The sequence below is a fragment of the Halichoerus grypus genome, chromosome 11 (genome assembly GCF_964656455.1).
Source record: "Halichoerus grypus chromosome 11, mHalGry1.hap1.1, whole genome shotgun sequence".
In the NCBI taxonomy this organism is placed as follows: domain Eukaryota; kingdom Metazoa; phylum Chordata; class Mammalia; order Carnivora; family Phocidae; genus Halichoerus; species Halichoerus grypus.
This window is the reverse complement of record NC_135722.1, coordinates 110,306,740-110,324,259: the sequence shown is the minus strand read 5'-3', so window position 1 is coordinate 110,324,259 and position 17,520 is coordinate 110,306,740. Positions and strand designations below refer to the sequence as shown.

General features: G+C 38.5%; 1 protein-coding gene across 6 annotated transcripts in view; it reads left to right on the top strand.

Annotated features, from left to right (window-relative positions):
- DYNC2H1 (dynein cytoplasmic 2 heavy chain 1) overlaps positions 1 to 17,520 on the top strand; it is a 310,954-nt gene that overhangs the window by 51,572 nt on the left and 241,862 nt on the right. For all 6 annotated transcript variants that reach the window (XM_078059076.1, XM_078059074.1, XM_078059073.1 and 3 more), the window contains exons 35-44: positions 706 to 929; positions 1,670 to 1,785; positions 4,582 to 4,781; positions 5,767 to 6,031; positions 7,286 to 7,493; positions 10,381 to 10,510; positions 13,409 to 13,564; positions 14,917 to 15,176; positions 16,013 to 16,259; positions 17,319 to 17,470. In XM_078059076.1, the coding sequence (XP_077915202.1) occupies positions 706 to 929; positions 1,670 to 1,785; positions 4,582 to 4,781; positions 5,767 to 6,031; positions 7,286 to 7,493; positions 10,381 to 10,510; positions 13,409 to 13,564; positions 14,917 to 15,176; positions 16,013 to 16,259; positions 17,319 to 17,470 (1,958 nt within the window). The remainder of the gene's footprint in view (positions 1 to 705; positions 930 to 1,669; positions 1,786 to 4,581; positions 4,782 to 5,766; positions 6,032 to 7,285; positions 7,494 to 10,380; positions 10,511 to 13,408; positions 13,565 to 14,916; positions 15,177 to 16,012; positions 16,260 to 17,318; positions 17,471 to 17,520) is intronic.

Sequence of the window (17,520 nt, the reverse complement as noted above, 5' to 3'; positions counted from 1 at the left end):
TTCCACTGATGCTCTGGGATCTCCTTCCCAGGGACCTTGTCTTTGTTATTCCCTCCCTGATAGAAGTAGCCCTCTCTCTTCTCCCCATTCCTCACTGGCTTTGAAACATAACCACCTCTTGTCCTTTTTAGTAACACACAATGTCATGTGTAATAATATTATAATATTTGATCTAATTAAAACATAAGCCAACCTTCCTCTCACTCATCTTCCCAACCACTTCTCTTTCTCCTTTCTTTCCTTTATAGCCAGATTTTTTTCCCTCTAGGTATTTCTGCTTACTTCCCGTGCATTGTTTGCACACTCTGATTTGGCTTTAAGTGTGCTTTTGCAGGTGCTCCTGCCAGGGACTCTCGTGGTACTCTGCTCTCCCCTGTCAGAGCTTGAATCATGCGGTGCTTTTGCCTATAGACTGTAAGCTCCTGAAGGGCATAAACTGTTACTGACTTCTGGTCAGAGTTGTGTTGTCTCTGTGTACCCAGCAAGGGCCTGGAACGAGGAGGCTTTCAGGAAGCATAGACACCCCACAGAACTGATTATAAAGGACCTCTGTAAATAGTGTTGCTCCTAAGGAGGTTATCGTATGTTTTTGCCAAGGTGTAGGATTTGTGTGTAGAAATATGTACAATAAAATTTCTGTTAGCAACCTATTTTATATTTATAGTTACAGATATTTAATGCCCATATTTTAAATTAACATTTCAGGTAGAAATAAATTCTAATTCTGGAATTTTTATCACAATGAATCCTGCTGGAAAGGGTTATGGAGGACGACAGAAGCTACCTGACAATCTTAAACAGCTTTTCAGGCCAGTAGCCATGTCCCGTCCAGACAATGAGCTTATTGCAGAAGTTATTCTGTATTCAGAAGGCTTCAAGGATGCCAAAGTCTTGGGCAGAAAATTGGTAGCTATCTTCAATCTCTCCAGGTGAGTTTTCCTCTCTTAAATATTTTTATATTTTTTGGTTCCAGTGATTGATTATGGATTAGTGATCATTTTTCACATTTGTCCAATGGACCTATTCAGTGATTTTCATATTGGTGATTATATTGTACTTAAGGTATCGATAGGGAAGATTCTAGTTTAACATCTGACTCAAAACTATTTGTTTTCCTTAAATGCTATGAATTTGATCTCACTTCTTTTCTGCAAAATATTTTTATTGGGGTGCTCCAGCTAAATGATGTTGATCGAACGAATTTATCAGCAGACCCTTCAAAACCCACTCTTCTTTGGAGGGAATCTTCCACAGTTTTTCTTCTGTCTTTTGTCTTATTTCTAGTAATAGTGATGGACTTTTAGCTTCTTTGGGCGACCTAGAATTCTGGTTCATGTTACTTAAGAGCTGGTGAGAACTGGAGTGCCAGAAACTGAGAGCCAGATGGGTGGATTGAACAGTTGAGGGATAATAGTCACAGGTGCTTGTCCTTTAGTGTCTTCAGGAAGGTAAATAGCCAGGTCACGACAGCTTTACCCTGATCCTTGGGAATCGTCTGTCTTCAGTGTTTCACTGGAGCGATCAGTCCTATGACTGGGTCCTTTACGTAAATTGATGGAATATCGGTACTCGTTTCTATATGTCCGTAGTTATAGTCTGTATTTCTTTAAATATAGCAATAGAATAATTTCTTATAGCTATCTGATGCTTTGTGATTTCTGTGTCTAAGGGAACTTTTGACGCCTCAGCAACATTACGACTGGGGTCTGAGAGCCTTGAAGACTGTTCTTAGAGGAAGTGGAGGCCTTCTTAGGCAGCTGAAGAAAAGCGGCATTAAACAGAATGGTAGGACTCGTTATTCAGATACAATCTTATTTAAAAAAAGCAACAACTTTAATTTAGAACACTTTTAGATTTATAGAAAAGTAATAAAGATGGTTTTTAAATGCCTGGCTCCCAGTTTCTCCTGTTGTTAACATCTTGCATTAGCATGCTATATTTTATCACAATAGTGGACCAATATTGATGTTATTTTTTAACTGAAATCCATACTTCATTCCCATTTTCCCTAGTTCTTACCCAATGTCCTATCATAACTTTAAAATGTGCATTAAATACTAAATAGTTGTGCTGTATAGAGGAATAGTCTAGTCCGCTTCTCCTCAATCTTTGATGTACATTTACAATCACCTAGAGGCTTGTTAAAACACCAGTGTCGGGTCCCTATGCCCAGCTTCCTGATTCTGTAGGTCTGGGGCATAGCCTGAGAATTTCTCTCATCTGAAAACAACAACCGTAGAAATGTACGGGGGTCTTCTCTTTCAAAGAGATAGTATACCAAGCAAAATTACCCATTAAAAAAAAACTTAAGATTACAAAAAATACCTTTTACCCGTAGAATAATTTTCAAGTTACAGTGAAGTTACAAAGATAGCATTCCCGTTGTCTCCTCTCATTTACTGTGGTACATTTGCCAAAACTAGGAACCTGAGGCTGGCATATTACTGCTAGCTGACGTCCAGACTTCATGTGGACTTCACGTGTTGTGTCCTTAACGCCCTCTCTCTGCTCCAGGGTCGGGGCTAGGGCGCCGCACTGCCTCCAGTTGTCACGTCTCCTCCGTCTCCGTGGTGCTGTGCAGGTCATGTGTCACGTAGGCTCTTCCTCAGTCTGGGTTTTGTCGTGATGTTTCTGTCGTGATGAGACCAGGTTCTGAACATTTGGAAAGAACACCAGAGAGGCGATGGGCCCATCTTACCACATTGTATCAGTGTGTGCGCAATGACCGCGTGACGTCACTGCTGATGTTCACCTTCCCGGCTTATTTTAGAATTTGCCAGGTGTCTCCGCTGGAATAACAACTGTGAAATTACTGTCCTCCCCCTTCCCTACTGTACTTTTCGGAAGCTAGTTGCTAAATGTGGCTTACCTTCAAAGCAGGCAGGCAAGGCTTAAGCTCCATCTCTTAGAGGGGGGAATATCTGCAAATATTATTTGAAACTCTTCTGTAAATAAGATTTGTTTCTTCTTTCCTACTTATGTATTTATCAAATCATTTATTCAGATCAGACTCATGATATTTTATTATACTCTACCACCTTTTTCCCCCATTTATATAAGATAAATGATTCCCCCACCCATGGATGTGTGCCTTTATGAAAGGCCAAATATTCAACTCTGCAGATTGCTTTTAAAAACTAAGTTGGGGGGGCTCGGGTGGCTCAGTTGGTTAAGCATCCAACTCTTGATTTCGGCTCAGGTCATGGTCTCAGGGTCCTGGGATCCAGCCCCGTGTTGGGCTCCGCGCTCAGCACAGAGTCTGCTTGAGATTCTTTCCCTCTTGCTTGCCCTCTCTTTCTCTCTTCATTAAATAAATAAAATCTTTTTTTTTAAACTAAGTTAAAACGCTGAAAATAAGTCAGCATAGAAAAACACACCATGTAAAATTATTTATTCAGGCTTTAAGTGATTTAAGTATACATCTTAAAAAAAGGAAGCTGCTTTAGCTCTATTATTGGGTTGGCACATGCCAGGGAAGGTAAGACATTTGGTGAGCTACTTAAATTACTATTTTTCTGTTGTCTATCTTTTAAGAAACATTGAAGCCGTACCTATAGTAATTAAAGATGGCTTACTCATGCTTGAAATCAGCTCTGTTGTGCCCATGCGTCTTTGCACGTACTGAAACATGGAAATATTCAGCAATTATAGAGAAATACCAGACTAAAGACGGTTTCTTGCCTTCATTGATATATCTTACCTATCAGCAGCTGATTAATATCTTTGAAAAAATAAGAATCTTGCAATGATGTTAGTATTTACATTTGGTTTGGGGATGGGTTTATGAATCACTTTTGAGCAAGTCTGATTAAAGACTGTTGCTCAGTCTGTTGGTTTTCAGTCTCAGGACTTAAACTTCTGGGAGGCAGTACTGGCGTATTTGAAGATGCCTGAGTCTGCACTTAGCTGATTTGGATGCGAGTCCCAGCTGTTAGACTGCTCTGCTTTCTCTGGTAAATCACTTAAACCCTTAGAGATTTAATATCCTCAAGTATAAAACCAGAATAATGTAATACTTTCTTACTTTATACAGTTGTTGAAGGATCACATAAAAGCTGTAAAGTTCTATAAAATTGTAAGTGCTGGCGACTTCTATTTTGTTTTTTTAAGATTCATTTTTTTGAGAGAGAAAGAACGCACATGAGTGGAGTAGGGACAGGGAGAGGGAGAGAGAATCTCAACCAGACTACCTGCTGAGGCCTGAGCCCGACACGGGGCTGGATCCCAGGACCCTGACATCATGACTTGAGCTGAAACCAAGAGTCAGACACTTAACCGACTGAGCTGCCCAGACGCCCCAAGGATTTTTATTATTAATTAAAGTCTGGGAACCCTGGGACTCAAATTCTATGGAAGAGAGTCCAGAACTGTACTTAGGGATCCTTATTTCTCAGTGGTCAAAAGATAGTAAGGTAAGCTTGTCAGTTCACATGGTATCAGAGGGCTTTAACTGTTACTAAATTCTAGCACATCATTTAATTACTAGTAACGAATATCATGGTATTTGAAAATTGTGTTTACGGTCATTAAAACTTTCTAAAGTCAGTAACTAATAATTTTAAAATGAAACTTTTTCTCCAGTTAATGAAAGTCAAATTGTGGTACAAGCGCTGAGGCTTAATACAATGTCAAAGTTTACGTTTGCTGACTGCTCACGGTTTGATGCGCTGATTAAAGATGTGTTTCCTGGGATCGACTTTAGAGAAGTGGAATATGGTGAACTGAGTTCTGCACTACAGCAAGTCTTTGAGGAGGCCAGTTATGAAATCATACCTGATCAGGTAACCGTCAAGGATACTTTGTAATAGGAGCGCCCGGGTGGCTCAGCCGGTTAAGCATCCGACTCTTGATTTTGGCTCAGGTCGTGATCTCGGGGTTGTGAGATCAAGCCCCCCATCAGTCTCCCTGCTCAGTGTGGAGCCCGCTTGTCCTTCTCCCTCTGCTCCTCCCCCCGCTTGCACTCTCTTTCTCTCTCTCTCAAATAAATAAAATTTTAAAAAGAATATAATGTATTGATCCTTTCTCCTAGTTAATTCCTTATTAACTATCTTTATCTTTTATCTTTCCATTTAAATCTCACTTACTCAGGGATGCCTTCCCTGATCTTTGAGTCCAGATGAAGTTTCCTTGCTGTGTGTTTCATTACTTTTCTTTCTCACGTACTTACTAACGCTTAATCGTATATTTGACTAATAATTGATTTTCCCCCACCAAATACAGTGTTCGTGGAATGTGGGATCCATGTCTGTTTTTGTTTATCATTTTATTCCTAGTGCCTTTTACAGAGCCTGGCCTGTAATAGATCCATCATATATATTTTTGATAATTGATTACATATGACTTAGTTTCACTTTGACAATTTCTTAGGAGAAATTCTTTTTAGTAGCTTTTTTTATGTAGCACCAGTACATGTTCAAAATGAACATTTTTCCCTCTTTTTTTTGAGAGATACAGGATATAAATGCATGAATCAACTAATGAATAAAATAATACATATATTTGATGAGTGAGTAAAATAATGAACATATTGTCAAATGATTTGGAAAGTATACTTGTTTCTTTTAAAGAAATATTGGATTTAAAGATCATGGTGTAAACATGCTCAGATTTATTTAGGTGTCATTTTGTTTAAGGCTGTTTATCTTCCACTGAAGAAATCAAAGGCTTTAATTTTATATGTTTGGAATAGAACAACTGTTATAGAATGAGAACAGAACTATGGTTGTGTACTATAAATCATATACAAACATGTTTCTTTTCTACTAGATCAAGAAGGCTTTAGAATTGTATGAACAGTTACGCCAAAGAATGGGAGTTGTCATTGTTGGCCCAAGTGGTGCTGGGAAATCAACCCTGTGGAGGATGTTAAGGGCAGCGCTGGGCAGAATTGGCAGAGTGGTCAAACAGTATACCATGAATCCCAAAGCTATGCCTCGACGTCAGCTGTTAGGCCATATTGACATGGATACCAGGGAATGGTCTGATGGTGTTTTGACAAACAGCGCTCGCCAAGTGGTCCGAGAACCTCAAGGTTGGTTTGTGTTTTGTGATTCATTGCTTTCCTTAGTACTTTTTAGAAGATGACAGAACTTGTCTTTAACGCTGTCCTTATTAAAGTCTTACACATAACCATAAACTGCCTTATAAATGGTGTACGTTGACTGTTTACTTCAGAGGGGCCCAAGATGTGCTGTCATGTTGATCTAGACTGAATAGGAGCTTCTGTTATAATAGAAACTCGGAGTAATCTGGGTGAGTTGTGATTCACAACTAGATTAATTTACTGAAAAAATAGAAAATCTATTTTTGCCTCACAAATAAGAAGATGACAAATTTTGTTTGGGTTTAAAATTGGTGTGTGTGTGTGTGTAAACATTTTTAACTCATGAGTTGGAATACAGTGTTTTGAATCATTTTGAAAATTTAAGTCGTAAAACAGTAGTCGTCTTGCTCTCAGCTTTTTGGTTTGGTGTTTAAAGGGATTTTTGGCCAGAATCTGAGAAGACTTCTTACTTTTTATTAGGTCATAATTAAAAGTTGTTTTTCTAAGCCAGTGAGGGAAGGGTTTAGAACTGAGACACATTGGAAGAGATTTTCCATGTAGTTTTTCATTTTCACTGTGGTTAATAATATCACACTCAGTAAAAACCAAATATTGCCTGTATTGACTTGTCACACTTTTATGGGTGATATTATCCTGTTTGAATTGTCTCAAAGTACACTTGAAACCATTCTCATTTTAGGAAGGATGGATTTAAAAAAAAAAGGCTTGTCTCCAAAAACACTTGTGTACACAGCACTACTTCTCCCCTTTGAAGTCAACTTTTTATATATCAAAGAAATTTGATGGGCGAATTTTGTATTTCTCAAATAGGATGCTAAAAATGGGTTTCCTATCTTTTCTACAAGAGATACTACATTCTTATGACCTGGTCGAAGACAAAGGTGTGGAGAATCTCTCACAAGGTCATGGGACTGGAAATAGCCCAGTCTTGCAGACCATCTTTTCCTTTAGTTCTGTATGTTTGGGGAGAGGTAGAGCATTATCACAGGGCACGTGGCTGAGGGACAGGTAGGGTGTTATCACATGAGTCCTCGAGCTCGGCTGCAATGCAGAGTCACGGGGAAAATCTCAGCTTGTTCTACTTTAGCTCTTCATAATATAAAATAACACTTGGTGGAAATTACTTCTGAAGAGTAAGAGATGGTTATTTGATTCCTCATTTTTAGTTGTTATCACTGAGTATAGTTTCATCTTACTTCCACTTTCTTGTTTTGAAAACAGATGTCAGCTCATGGATAATATGTGATGGTGATATTGACCCCGAATGGATAGAGTCCCTGAATTCTGTTCTGGACGACAATCGACTCCTCACCATGCCCAGCGGAGAAAGGATTCAGTTTGGCCCAAATGTTAACTTTATATTTGAAACTCATGATTTAAGTTGTGCCTCGCCAGCCACAATATCTAGAATGGGAATGATCTTTCTTAGGTAAACCATCAGAGCACTTGCCTACGTGATGTGAGAATATTCTTCAGTTATTGGTTTGGTTTCATAGCTAAGTGGAGTAAGTGTTGTATGAATGATGTATAAATATGTGTTTCCTCATTTTTTATTAACTCTCTATGTTAGGTTTTACTTCATTCAGAGAGTAACTGTTTTATTGCAGTTAAATTGTTTCAGTGTTTAGTGTATTGCAGTCACTAAGGATTATGTTTGTTTGCTTCGGTGAGACAACAAGGATTTCATTGTTTCTTTTTTTCTCTGACTTCTGTTTAAATGTTACCAGTGCAGAGAAGTGAAGAGGCTGGTTATGAACTAGAGGCTGATCATCCAGAACTAAGTAGCAATATTTTAATCACAGAATCTTAGATTCATAGAATTTTAGGGCCAACCTAGGCCAACCTAGGGAAGTGACCTTTCACTGTACAAATTGGAAACCTCCTGACTTAATTTTTACTTTCTTCCTCAGTGTATTTGCTTCAGGGGTAAAAATGAAGAATAAACTAATTTTAGATATCATGTATAATAGTCTCATGCCAGAACATAGACATTACAGCCAATTTCATTTTCCAAAATGAGTAATTAGAAAGCTTTCTTGCGCTTTTTGAATTGCTGTTTTAGAACTTGACACTGAGGGGTCTATATAAATGCTAAATGCCCTACTCGTTTAGCACCACTTGAAGCCATTTTTGGTGTTATGTGACATGATAGTGTTATCAAGTTGGTTCAGATTGTTTCCAAAATTAATTGCTTACTTCTTTGATAGTATTTTAGGGAACATTTATATTAAATAGTCATGAACTCCAGTTAAATTTTTTAGGTATTAATTATTAAAAGATACACCATTGTGTTTATAACTTTTGTAGCCGTGTCTCACAGTTTGTCTACTTGTTCAACATACTCTTATAGTCTGGTGAGAAAAGTGGCATAAAAGGGAAGTTTATAACTAAATGTTGAAATCTTTATTGAATGCCTATTATGTATGTGACTTTAAGTCAGGCATTTTAGGAGAGACAGAGCAAGAAAGGGGTAAAACTAACACAGAGGGCTTGTCTTTGTGGAGCATCCCTTCAAGTAGAGGAGATAAAATAAATGGAACAATTATATCACAAGGCAGAATATAAGTGACATAAATGGTAAGTAGAGTGCGATAGATATTTAGCAGAAAGAAAGACCACGGATTGCTGCACGGGATTTAAAAATTGTTGGTGAACCCGATATTGTTTGTGAGAGGCATGATGAATATATATGATTGCATGTAAACTACAAATACATGGTAACATTTTTGCTGCTTTTGATCAGCTTGTACCTTGGTTTTAGGTTCCATTCATTTCTTCATTTGTTGAACACTTGCTATGTTATAGGCCAAATGAGGACCTTCTGATAGTGAAAGAGAATGCTGTTAATTATGCTGGGACAGTAAACCAGGATCGTCCTGGACAAACCATCAAGATGTGTAGTTGCCATAGGCACTGGGGAAACACCATTGACAGCAAAGTCTTTATTCTGCAGGGGCTCCGAGAGTCTTTGGTTTTCAGACTTGAGCTGATCTAATGTAACTTACGTATTTACTTTTTTTTTTTTAAGTTTTTTTTTTTAAGATTTTATTTATTTATTTGACAGAGAGAGAGAGAGAGTGAGCACTAGTACAAGCAGGGGAAATGGCAGAGGGAGAAGCAGGCTTCCCGCGGAGCAGGGAGCCCGATGCGGGGCTCAATCCCAGGACCCCGGGATCATGACCTGAGCTGAAGGCAGACGCTTAACTGAGTGAGCCACCCAGGCGCCCCACATATTTACTTTTGATCATCCCATTTTTCTTTTCCTTTTTACCTGGATAGAAATGTGAGAGGAGAAATTCAAGGGCTCAGTAGTTATAGTGTTGCTACAAAACAGTGGTAGAGAGTAGGAAAGAAGTGGCAAAATCATGAACCCTTGTCTATTCCAAAATTGTTTATGAATTGTTTTTACCATAATTTTTTATAATTATTTAAGATATAATTTTGAATGTCAGTATTATATTTAATTTCAGTCACTGAATGTTACTCATGTAATTACGTGTTTTGCTAAAGGAATTGTATTTTACTTGACAAAGATCTTTGAGGTTTTTTTTTTAGATCTTTGAGTTTTAATAGTGGCATGAGAATTTAGGTAGTTGGCTTTTTTTGAGAGAGAGAAGAAGAAAAAAATATTTTTAAAGATCTGTATTAAGATGCAGCTGTCCTTGAACTCTGCTGTGTTTTTGAATCACCCAGAGATTTTGTTAAAGTGAAGATTTTGTTTCAGTAAGTCTGAGATGGGATTTGGGATTGTCTATTTCTCTATTCCTAAGGATTTAGACAACTTTTTGGCTAATCTGTGTATAATTCCTCTTTGTGTTTATAATATAGATAAAATTTATTTGCTTTATTTTACAGAAAATGGCATATACGTATATACATATATACGTATACGTATGTGTGCATGTATATGTATACACGTAACTAATATATACGTATACATAGAGAAATAACTAAAGTTAACACTTATACTAGCAGATACAATACCTGTGTAGAATAATGTTTATCGGAGCAGAAATTCATTTTGAGAGAAAATTGACAGTGTCTTCCTTTTTTTTTCTTTTTAAGATTTTATTCATTTATTTGAGAGAGAGAAAGCCGGAGACTGAGCAGGAGCAGAGGGGGAGGGGCAGAGGGAGAAGCAGGCTCCTCGCTGAGCAGGGAGCCCAAAGGACGTGGGGCTGGGACACGGGGCTTGAGCCCAGCACCCTGGGATCATGACCTGAGCCGAAGGCAGATGCTTCACCGCCTGAGCCATCTAGGCGCCCCTGACAGTGTCTCCCTAAGTAATTTCTTACATGCTTATTAATCTGTTTCAGTGATGAAGAGACAGATGTTAACTCTCTGATAAAATCTTGGTTGAAGAATCAGCCTCCTAATTATAGGAATAATCTTGAAAACTGGATTGGAGATTACTTTGAAAAGGCTTTACAGTGGGTTCTGAAGCAGGTAAGTTAGCCATAATATTTCATAATTAATCGTTTAGGCCAGAAGTACAGTGATTAAAAGTGTTGCTTAGAGATAGCTGCCTTTTAGTGGATCTCAGCCAGAATCTGGGGGCAGAGTGAGAAGTAGGTGTCTTCCCTGCTATCCTGCTCTTTGTCTTGGCTTAACTTTCTTTATGGTGTCTTAAAACACTTCAATTCTCTCACCTACAATATCCTGAACTGCTTACCTAAAAATCTTGAATAGTGGAATCTCCCATTGTTTACTAGCAAAACGATGTTACTGTCACATTTCACTGTCGGTAAATGCCTGCTTGTATTTCATGCTAAAAACAATGTCAAGGTAATACTACAGTAGAAGAGGGATGGCGAGTCGTTTACAGTATTATTAAGCACTGCTTGTGCAGACATGATTGCATATCTAACATAGGCATCAAGCATAGCACTGGACAAGACAGGACAGACTCCTTCCTTGGGAGGGTTTGCCTAATGGAGAAAACTGAGGTGTGAAGAGATCATCAAAATCAGATGAAGAGAGTATTGCTGTCTTCCAGGAGAGTTTAAAAAGGTGATCACACTTGATTTTGAATTTGAAGCATGAATAGCGGTTTCATGTGCACAGAAGACAGGGGAGGACTTTTACAGGTTCTACGCGATTTTTCAGCTATTTCCGGTTTTTGTGTCATTGCTTTTCTGAGAAATGTGAACATAGAAAAGTAGAGGAAATAAATAGCAGTGTAAGTACTTTTTGGAAGCATCTGATTGCTAATCTGAACTTGATTTAGTGGTTGCTACTTGGGGATTGAATAGGATTTACCGAGAAATGGAGATCTCCCTTCAGTTTTCTTACCTTTTTCCTTTCCTGACTGTAAGGATATAAGAGATGGTGGGACAGGGATTGGTGAGGAGTGGGGTGTGAATGACAGAGGTTCCCTGGAGGCCTCAGGGGATGAAGCACTCCCTCCAGCCTGACAAGCTGTCTTCTTCTTTCTGGTATAACCACATGCATTCATCTCAAAGCACCTTGAGGGCAAGGACCAAGCTGTAGTGTATCCACAGACCCAGGTGTGGTGCTAAAACATGCATGAATGAGCATGTATGTGCTTTAGTAAATACCTGCTGCCTCTGGCCTCACTCCTTTTCAGTGGATATGTGGGGATTTCAGGAACATGAAATATGCGGAGCTAGCAAGGCGCTCCAGGACAAGTCCCTTGAGGTCATCTGCGTGGGTGCTGTTTTTGTTAGAAAGAGAAATACAACACTAGGTGGGATATATTGATATACAGGGGTTTCTAAGTGTAGGCATGAGGACAGGATAAGATGATCAAGCCATAGAGTGGATATAATCAGTTAGAAAATAAACTGATTCTGTTTTGAGGTCAGGTCCCTGTGATTGTTTGACATTTTTTTAATGTGTTGACGCTTCCTTCCTTCTTATTTTGTACTTTGTTCACTGTGTTCAGATTCTGAGAAATATACCATAATGGTTACTCTAACCAAATGCTGATTTTATTTATAACTAGAGCTTTGCTTTCTTGTATCATTTTAGCAAATTAGACAATGTAGAAGAAAATGCGAGGGTTTCCTTTATCTTGCCTTTAAAGCCTGGAACTCTTAGCATGGCCCAAGCAGCTGGATTTCTGCTCATCTCCTCCCTTTTTCCTGCTCTTCCTCCTGTTTCTCCAACCCTCTAAAAATATTTTTTTTATGCAGAGTGATTTTTAAAAATATGTAAATTGGATCATTTTACTCTCTTACTTAAAAACACTTTAAAAGTAGTGAAGATAAACGTTACACTCCTTACCACGGCCGATGCAATTCTGCGTACTCTGGCCCTTGCCTCGCTGTCTGCACTTCTGAACTACCCCACTGGCTTGCTTTGCCTGTGCTGTGTTCTCTGCATGCCAGACGGATGCCATCCTTCAGATGCTGGCTTAACTGTCGCCGTTTCGAAAGAGGCGGGCTCTCCATCTGAGTTACTCTGAGAGCACTCTCTTCTGCTTCTCTGGAGCTTTTTTTTTTTTTTTTTTATTCATTTGAGATACAGAGAGAGAGAGAGAGCATGAGCAGGGAGAGAGGCAGAGGGAGAGGGAGAAGCAGGCTCCCTGCTGAGCCAGGAGCCCGATGCGGGGCTCGATCCCAGGACCCTGGGATCATGACCTGAGCCCAAGGCAGACGCTAAACCATCTGAGCCACCCAGGGGCCCCTTCTCTGGAGCTTTTACTGGGACTTGTTGACCGTCTCCCCTATGACTGGAGTCACACAAATGGAAGTTTCTGTTTAGTTCACCTTTTTTTTTCCCCCATACTTAGCACCACAGGGACATGTGACTGATGCATAAATGGTTCTCTGTAAATACTTAGAGATGGAATGAATGAGAGCCTTTTTCCCTTTTAACCCCCCGGCAGTTGCACACGGGCTCTGGAGGCCCACAGTTCGAAATCATCTACACCACTGCAACCCACAAGTTTCATTTTAAATTGTGCGTACAGAGCCAGCTCCACATGGTTTTTTGTGTTAAGTCTGCTTTTACCAGCCATACTCGTCCAGTGTCCTCTAGTTTCCTTTTTATCAGCAGGAGGAAATGGGGGACTGTTCTTTTTAGATCAGTGCTCAGTGATGTACTTTTTCTTTTATTCAACTTTAGAAAGTAAACAAACCACACATCTACTTAAGGACTCTAGCACTTACTGCTAGAAATGCACAATTGCGTTTTTATGATCACTTTTTATTTTCAAAGTTTATACATGTAAACTGAATGAAATGTAAACTTTCTACATCTTTAGCAGAGGGATGCATTTAACAATCATAGTTGAAAAGATATGTGAGTGTAAATCTATATGTTTCTGTGTTTACCAATTAATGTTTGTTTTTTGTCTGTACCATGGATTTTAACTAACAGAATGACTATGTGGTTGAAACAAGTTTGGTTGGGACTGTGATGAACGGTCTGTCACATCTACGTGGATGCCAAAATCATGACCAGTTTATTATTAATCTCATACGGGGACTTGGCGGAAATCTGAACATGAAATCACGTCTGGAATTCACCAAAGAGGTGATGCACATTTAAAACCTATATTCAGTCAACATTTTTCTTTAATTTTCATGACTCTTAATCGCCAAAATAGAGTGATTTGTAACTGTAAGGTATAGAACCTTTTAATTTTGAAATTAATGCATTCAATAGAAGAGTTATGCGTTTGAATATATGTACTTATTTTTTCCTTTGAACAAGTTTATGGTATTTTATGATATTAAAATTTTATAAAATGTTTAATATAATAGGCTATATTATGGACCATATCTTTTTTTGTTAGACATTTTTGAAACTAATTAGCCACATGAATATATATAATTATTCATTTTAAATTTTAGAATTATACATTTTTTTTAAAGATTTTATTTATTTATTTGACAGAGAGAGACACAGTGAGAGAGGGAACACAAGCGGGGGAGTGGGAGAGGGAGAAGCGGCTTCCCGCACAGCAGGGAGCCCAATGCGGGGCTCGATCCCAGGACCCTGGGAGCATGACCTGAGCCGAAGGCAGACGCTTAACTGACTGAGCCACCCAGGCGCCCAGAATAATACGTATTTTTAATCATTTATTTAACCAGAACTGTTTGAGCAGTTAGGAATGCTAGGATGGATTAATCATTATCAACATTTTCTTTAATAAATGTAAGGGTATATTTCAGCCAAGTTGTTTATAAAACTGTATCGTATACTTAAGGGACATCATCCCATCAGCTTTTGTTGAAAGCATTGAACATGCATTTCTCTGGTTTGGCTCCAACATCATGTTTCTGCGTTTGTATCATCTGTTTCTTCTTTGGTGCCATCATTTACTACTACTCTGTGCTGCTCCCCTTTCCGTGGCCGCCGTTCTGGTGTCCTTGTTGCCAAATGCTTCTCGTTAACCACTCTATCCCAGATTGTATGCTGCTTTTGAGCAGACTTCTCATGCCACAGTTCAGAGGCAGGGTATTGAAGGTTAGCGTCGGGTGAACTCTGATTTATATCTGTGCAGGTAGCAAGTTTTCAGTGTTAGAAGAAGAGCAGCTTGAGAGCTGTGCTGGAACCACCAAAATGGGCGGGACTAGGTTCCTACACTGAGAAATCAGTGGTTCAGTGTTCATTCAAACTCCTTTAAATAAGTTGAATGTATTTATACGTTGGTGTCTGTGCAAACTAGATGACTTTTATTTATTTGCTTGAATTATCATTTAGAGAATAATATTTGACATAGCATGTTGCTTTAATTATAAAAGGTATTTGGTAGGTTTAGCATAGGAGAATTTTCTTTGAACTAAGATGATTGACTTTGGGACATTGACTTTGAAGAATTAAAATTTCATACACTCTTGTTTGGAGTATGTGAAAACCTATCACAACTTTTTCCTCTGCAGGTTTTTAATTGGGCACGAGAATCTCCTCCAGACCCTCACAAACCAATGGATACTTACTATGACTCGAGTAGAGGACGATTAGCATCTTACGTGCTGAAGAAGCCAGAAAACTTGACGGCCGATGATTTCAGTAATGGCCAAACTCTCCCCGTCATTCAGATTCCTGACATGCAGCGAGGACTGGATTATTTCAAACCGTGGTTAAGTTCTGATACTAAACAGCCATTTATTCTTGTAGGACCAGAAGGATGTGGCAAAGGGTAAGAGCAGAAAATTGTTGATTGAGGTACATAGTGTGGATTTGTATTCCTTTCTTCTTTTAAAGTAATTTAACAGCTCTGTTACCTTTCTTTTGCTTAAAGTAGCATTTACATTTTCATGAAGGACTCTTTCCATTGTCACTACTTGTAAAAATGATAGGACTGTAGAGAATTATAGAGAAGAACATGTCTTTTTTTCCTGCCAGCTTATGTGTTTTCTGATGGAAAGAGAACAGTCTGAGAAGATACATGCATACAATCCCAACAAAAACTGAATACCTTAGATACACTCACAAATTATTACCTGCTTTAGTGATAAAAAAGGCATCTTGAAATTAGCTCTCTATTTAAAAATAACTTTTATATCAGTGTAATTCAGCCTACTTTTAGTGCCTACTGAGTGTAGGATCTGGAAATAAAGGAGACATGATTATTAGTTTCACATTTTTAGTAGTAATTTAAAAATTCTATAAAATCATAGTAAATATTTTTTTAACTTGGAGGACTTAATATCTTAAAATCTTTCCTTCAACTGTGGGGAAACAGTTGGTATCTTTTATATGTACTTTATCAAGTTAAATTATTTCTGTAAACTTTGATTTTTTTTTTTTGTTGAATGAGTCCCAAGAATGACTTCAAATATGAATTTATTTTTTTATATTGTAAAAATTAGAAAGCTACCTGTTAAGCCATATCCATGTTTACCATTTTCCCCTTAAACATCATACTACATAATTTAGAAACTGAAATATTTATAAGATAGAAATTTTATGTTGACTATACACAGCGTTTAATTGGTTGTGTTTTCGAAGTCCAATGTCCTCCGTCTCTCGTAGGATGCTGCTCAGGTATGCCTTTTCCCAGCTCCGGTCCACTCAGATCGCTGCAGTTCACTGTAGTGCCCAGACCACGTCTCAGCATCTCCTGCAGAAGCTGAGCCAGACCTGCATGGTGATCAGTACTAACACGGGGCGCGTGTACAGACCGAAGGACTGCGAGAGGCTTGTTCTGTACTTGAAAGATATCAACCTGCCCAAGCTTGACAAATGGGGCACTAGCACTTTGGTTGCTTTCCTACAACAGGTGAGTCTTACTCCTTGAAGTGTTAGGATGTAATGGGAAAGGGTTAGAAAATCTGCTTTCCTCCTCAGGGTCAGTTTTATCCAGCATGTGTTGTGGACATTAAACTCCCAAAGCTTGTAGTAATCTGGTTCCAGGACTACTTTCTTCCTGCCTTTTCTTTTTTTTCTTTTTTAGAGATTTTATTTTTAAGTAATTTCTGCACCCAGCATGGGGCTCGAACTCACGACCCCAAGGTCCAGAGTCGCAGGCTCTACTGACTGAGCCAGCCGGGTGCCCCACAAGCCTCCCTTCTTTGATGTTCTTCCCTATAGAGGTTAGCATTACAGCAAGATAACGTATGACAGGAAGAGTAAAAACAACCTTCACCCTATACTTACTTCCTGTCCTTTATTTCTAAAACAGAGGGGAAGCAGAAGCTGGGGATGATGTGGGATTTGGGGAAATTTCTGCTTCATTTTTCTAGGGATGCATTTTTCAGAGAGCAGGTAGATGTCCTTGGTCATGGCCCTTGACGGGCTTCCGTAGCTCAGTACTCTGCCTCTTAGTCTGAGTAAAGGCGAAGGTCGGACACCAAGCATTCTGTCAGTGTGGAAGTCGTTATTTATGTGGTTTGCTTCACATTGGAAACCCTGCATTCTAAATTAGAGTTTATGATGTTTATATGGGTTCAAACTTAGCTTTACTATGGAACTGTAGAATATGACAAAATATTTATAAAGAAAACCAAAATAGTTTCCTTATATTTTTCCTGATTTCTTTCACTTTTTTTCCCCTAATTGCTGGTAGATTTATATGTCATCTGGATTTTAATGTTTATTAGAGAGAAAAGCACTTTAAAAATGAGGATAATTCAGCTAACATTAATTGAATGCAGAGTCTTGAAGAGTATTATTTTTCAATGTTATAAGAATTTAAAGTATATTTCAATCTTAAATTTTTGAGTTAGGTAGAGGAGGATGATTGCATTTGGAAACAGTTGAATTTTATGCAAAAATATTTTATATCACTATTAGAAAATCCTAAGCCTAAAACATTTAAAATACATTTATGTTCAAAAAGGTACTGACATATCAAGGATTTTATGATGAAAATTTGGAATGGGTTGGTTTAGAAAATATTCAAATTGTGGCTTCTATGTCAGCTGGAGGAAGACTGGGAAGACATAAGCTGACCACCAGACTTACTTCCATTGTTCGTCTTTGTGCTGTGGAGTATGTATCGTAGTGTTCTTAAATTTTTTTTTTTTAAATCTGGGGAGACG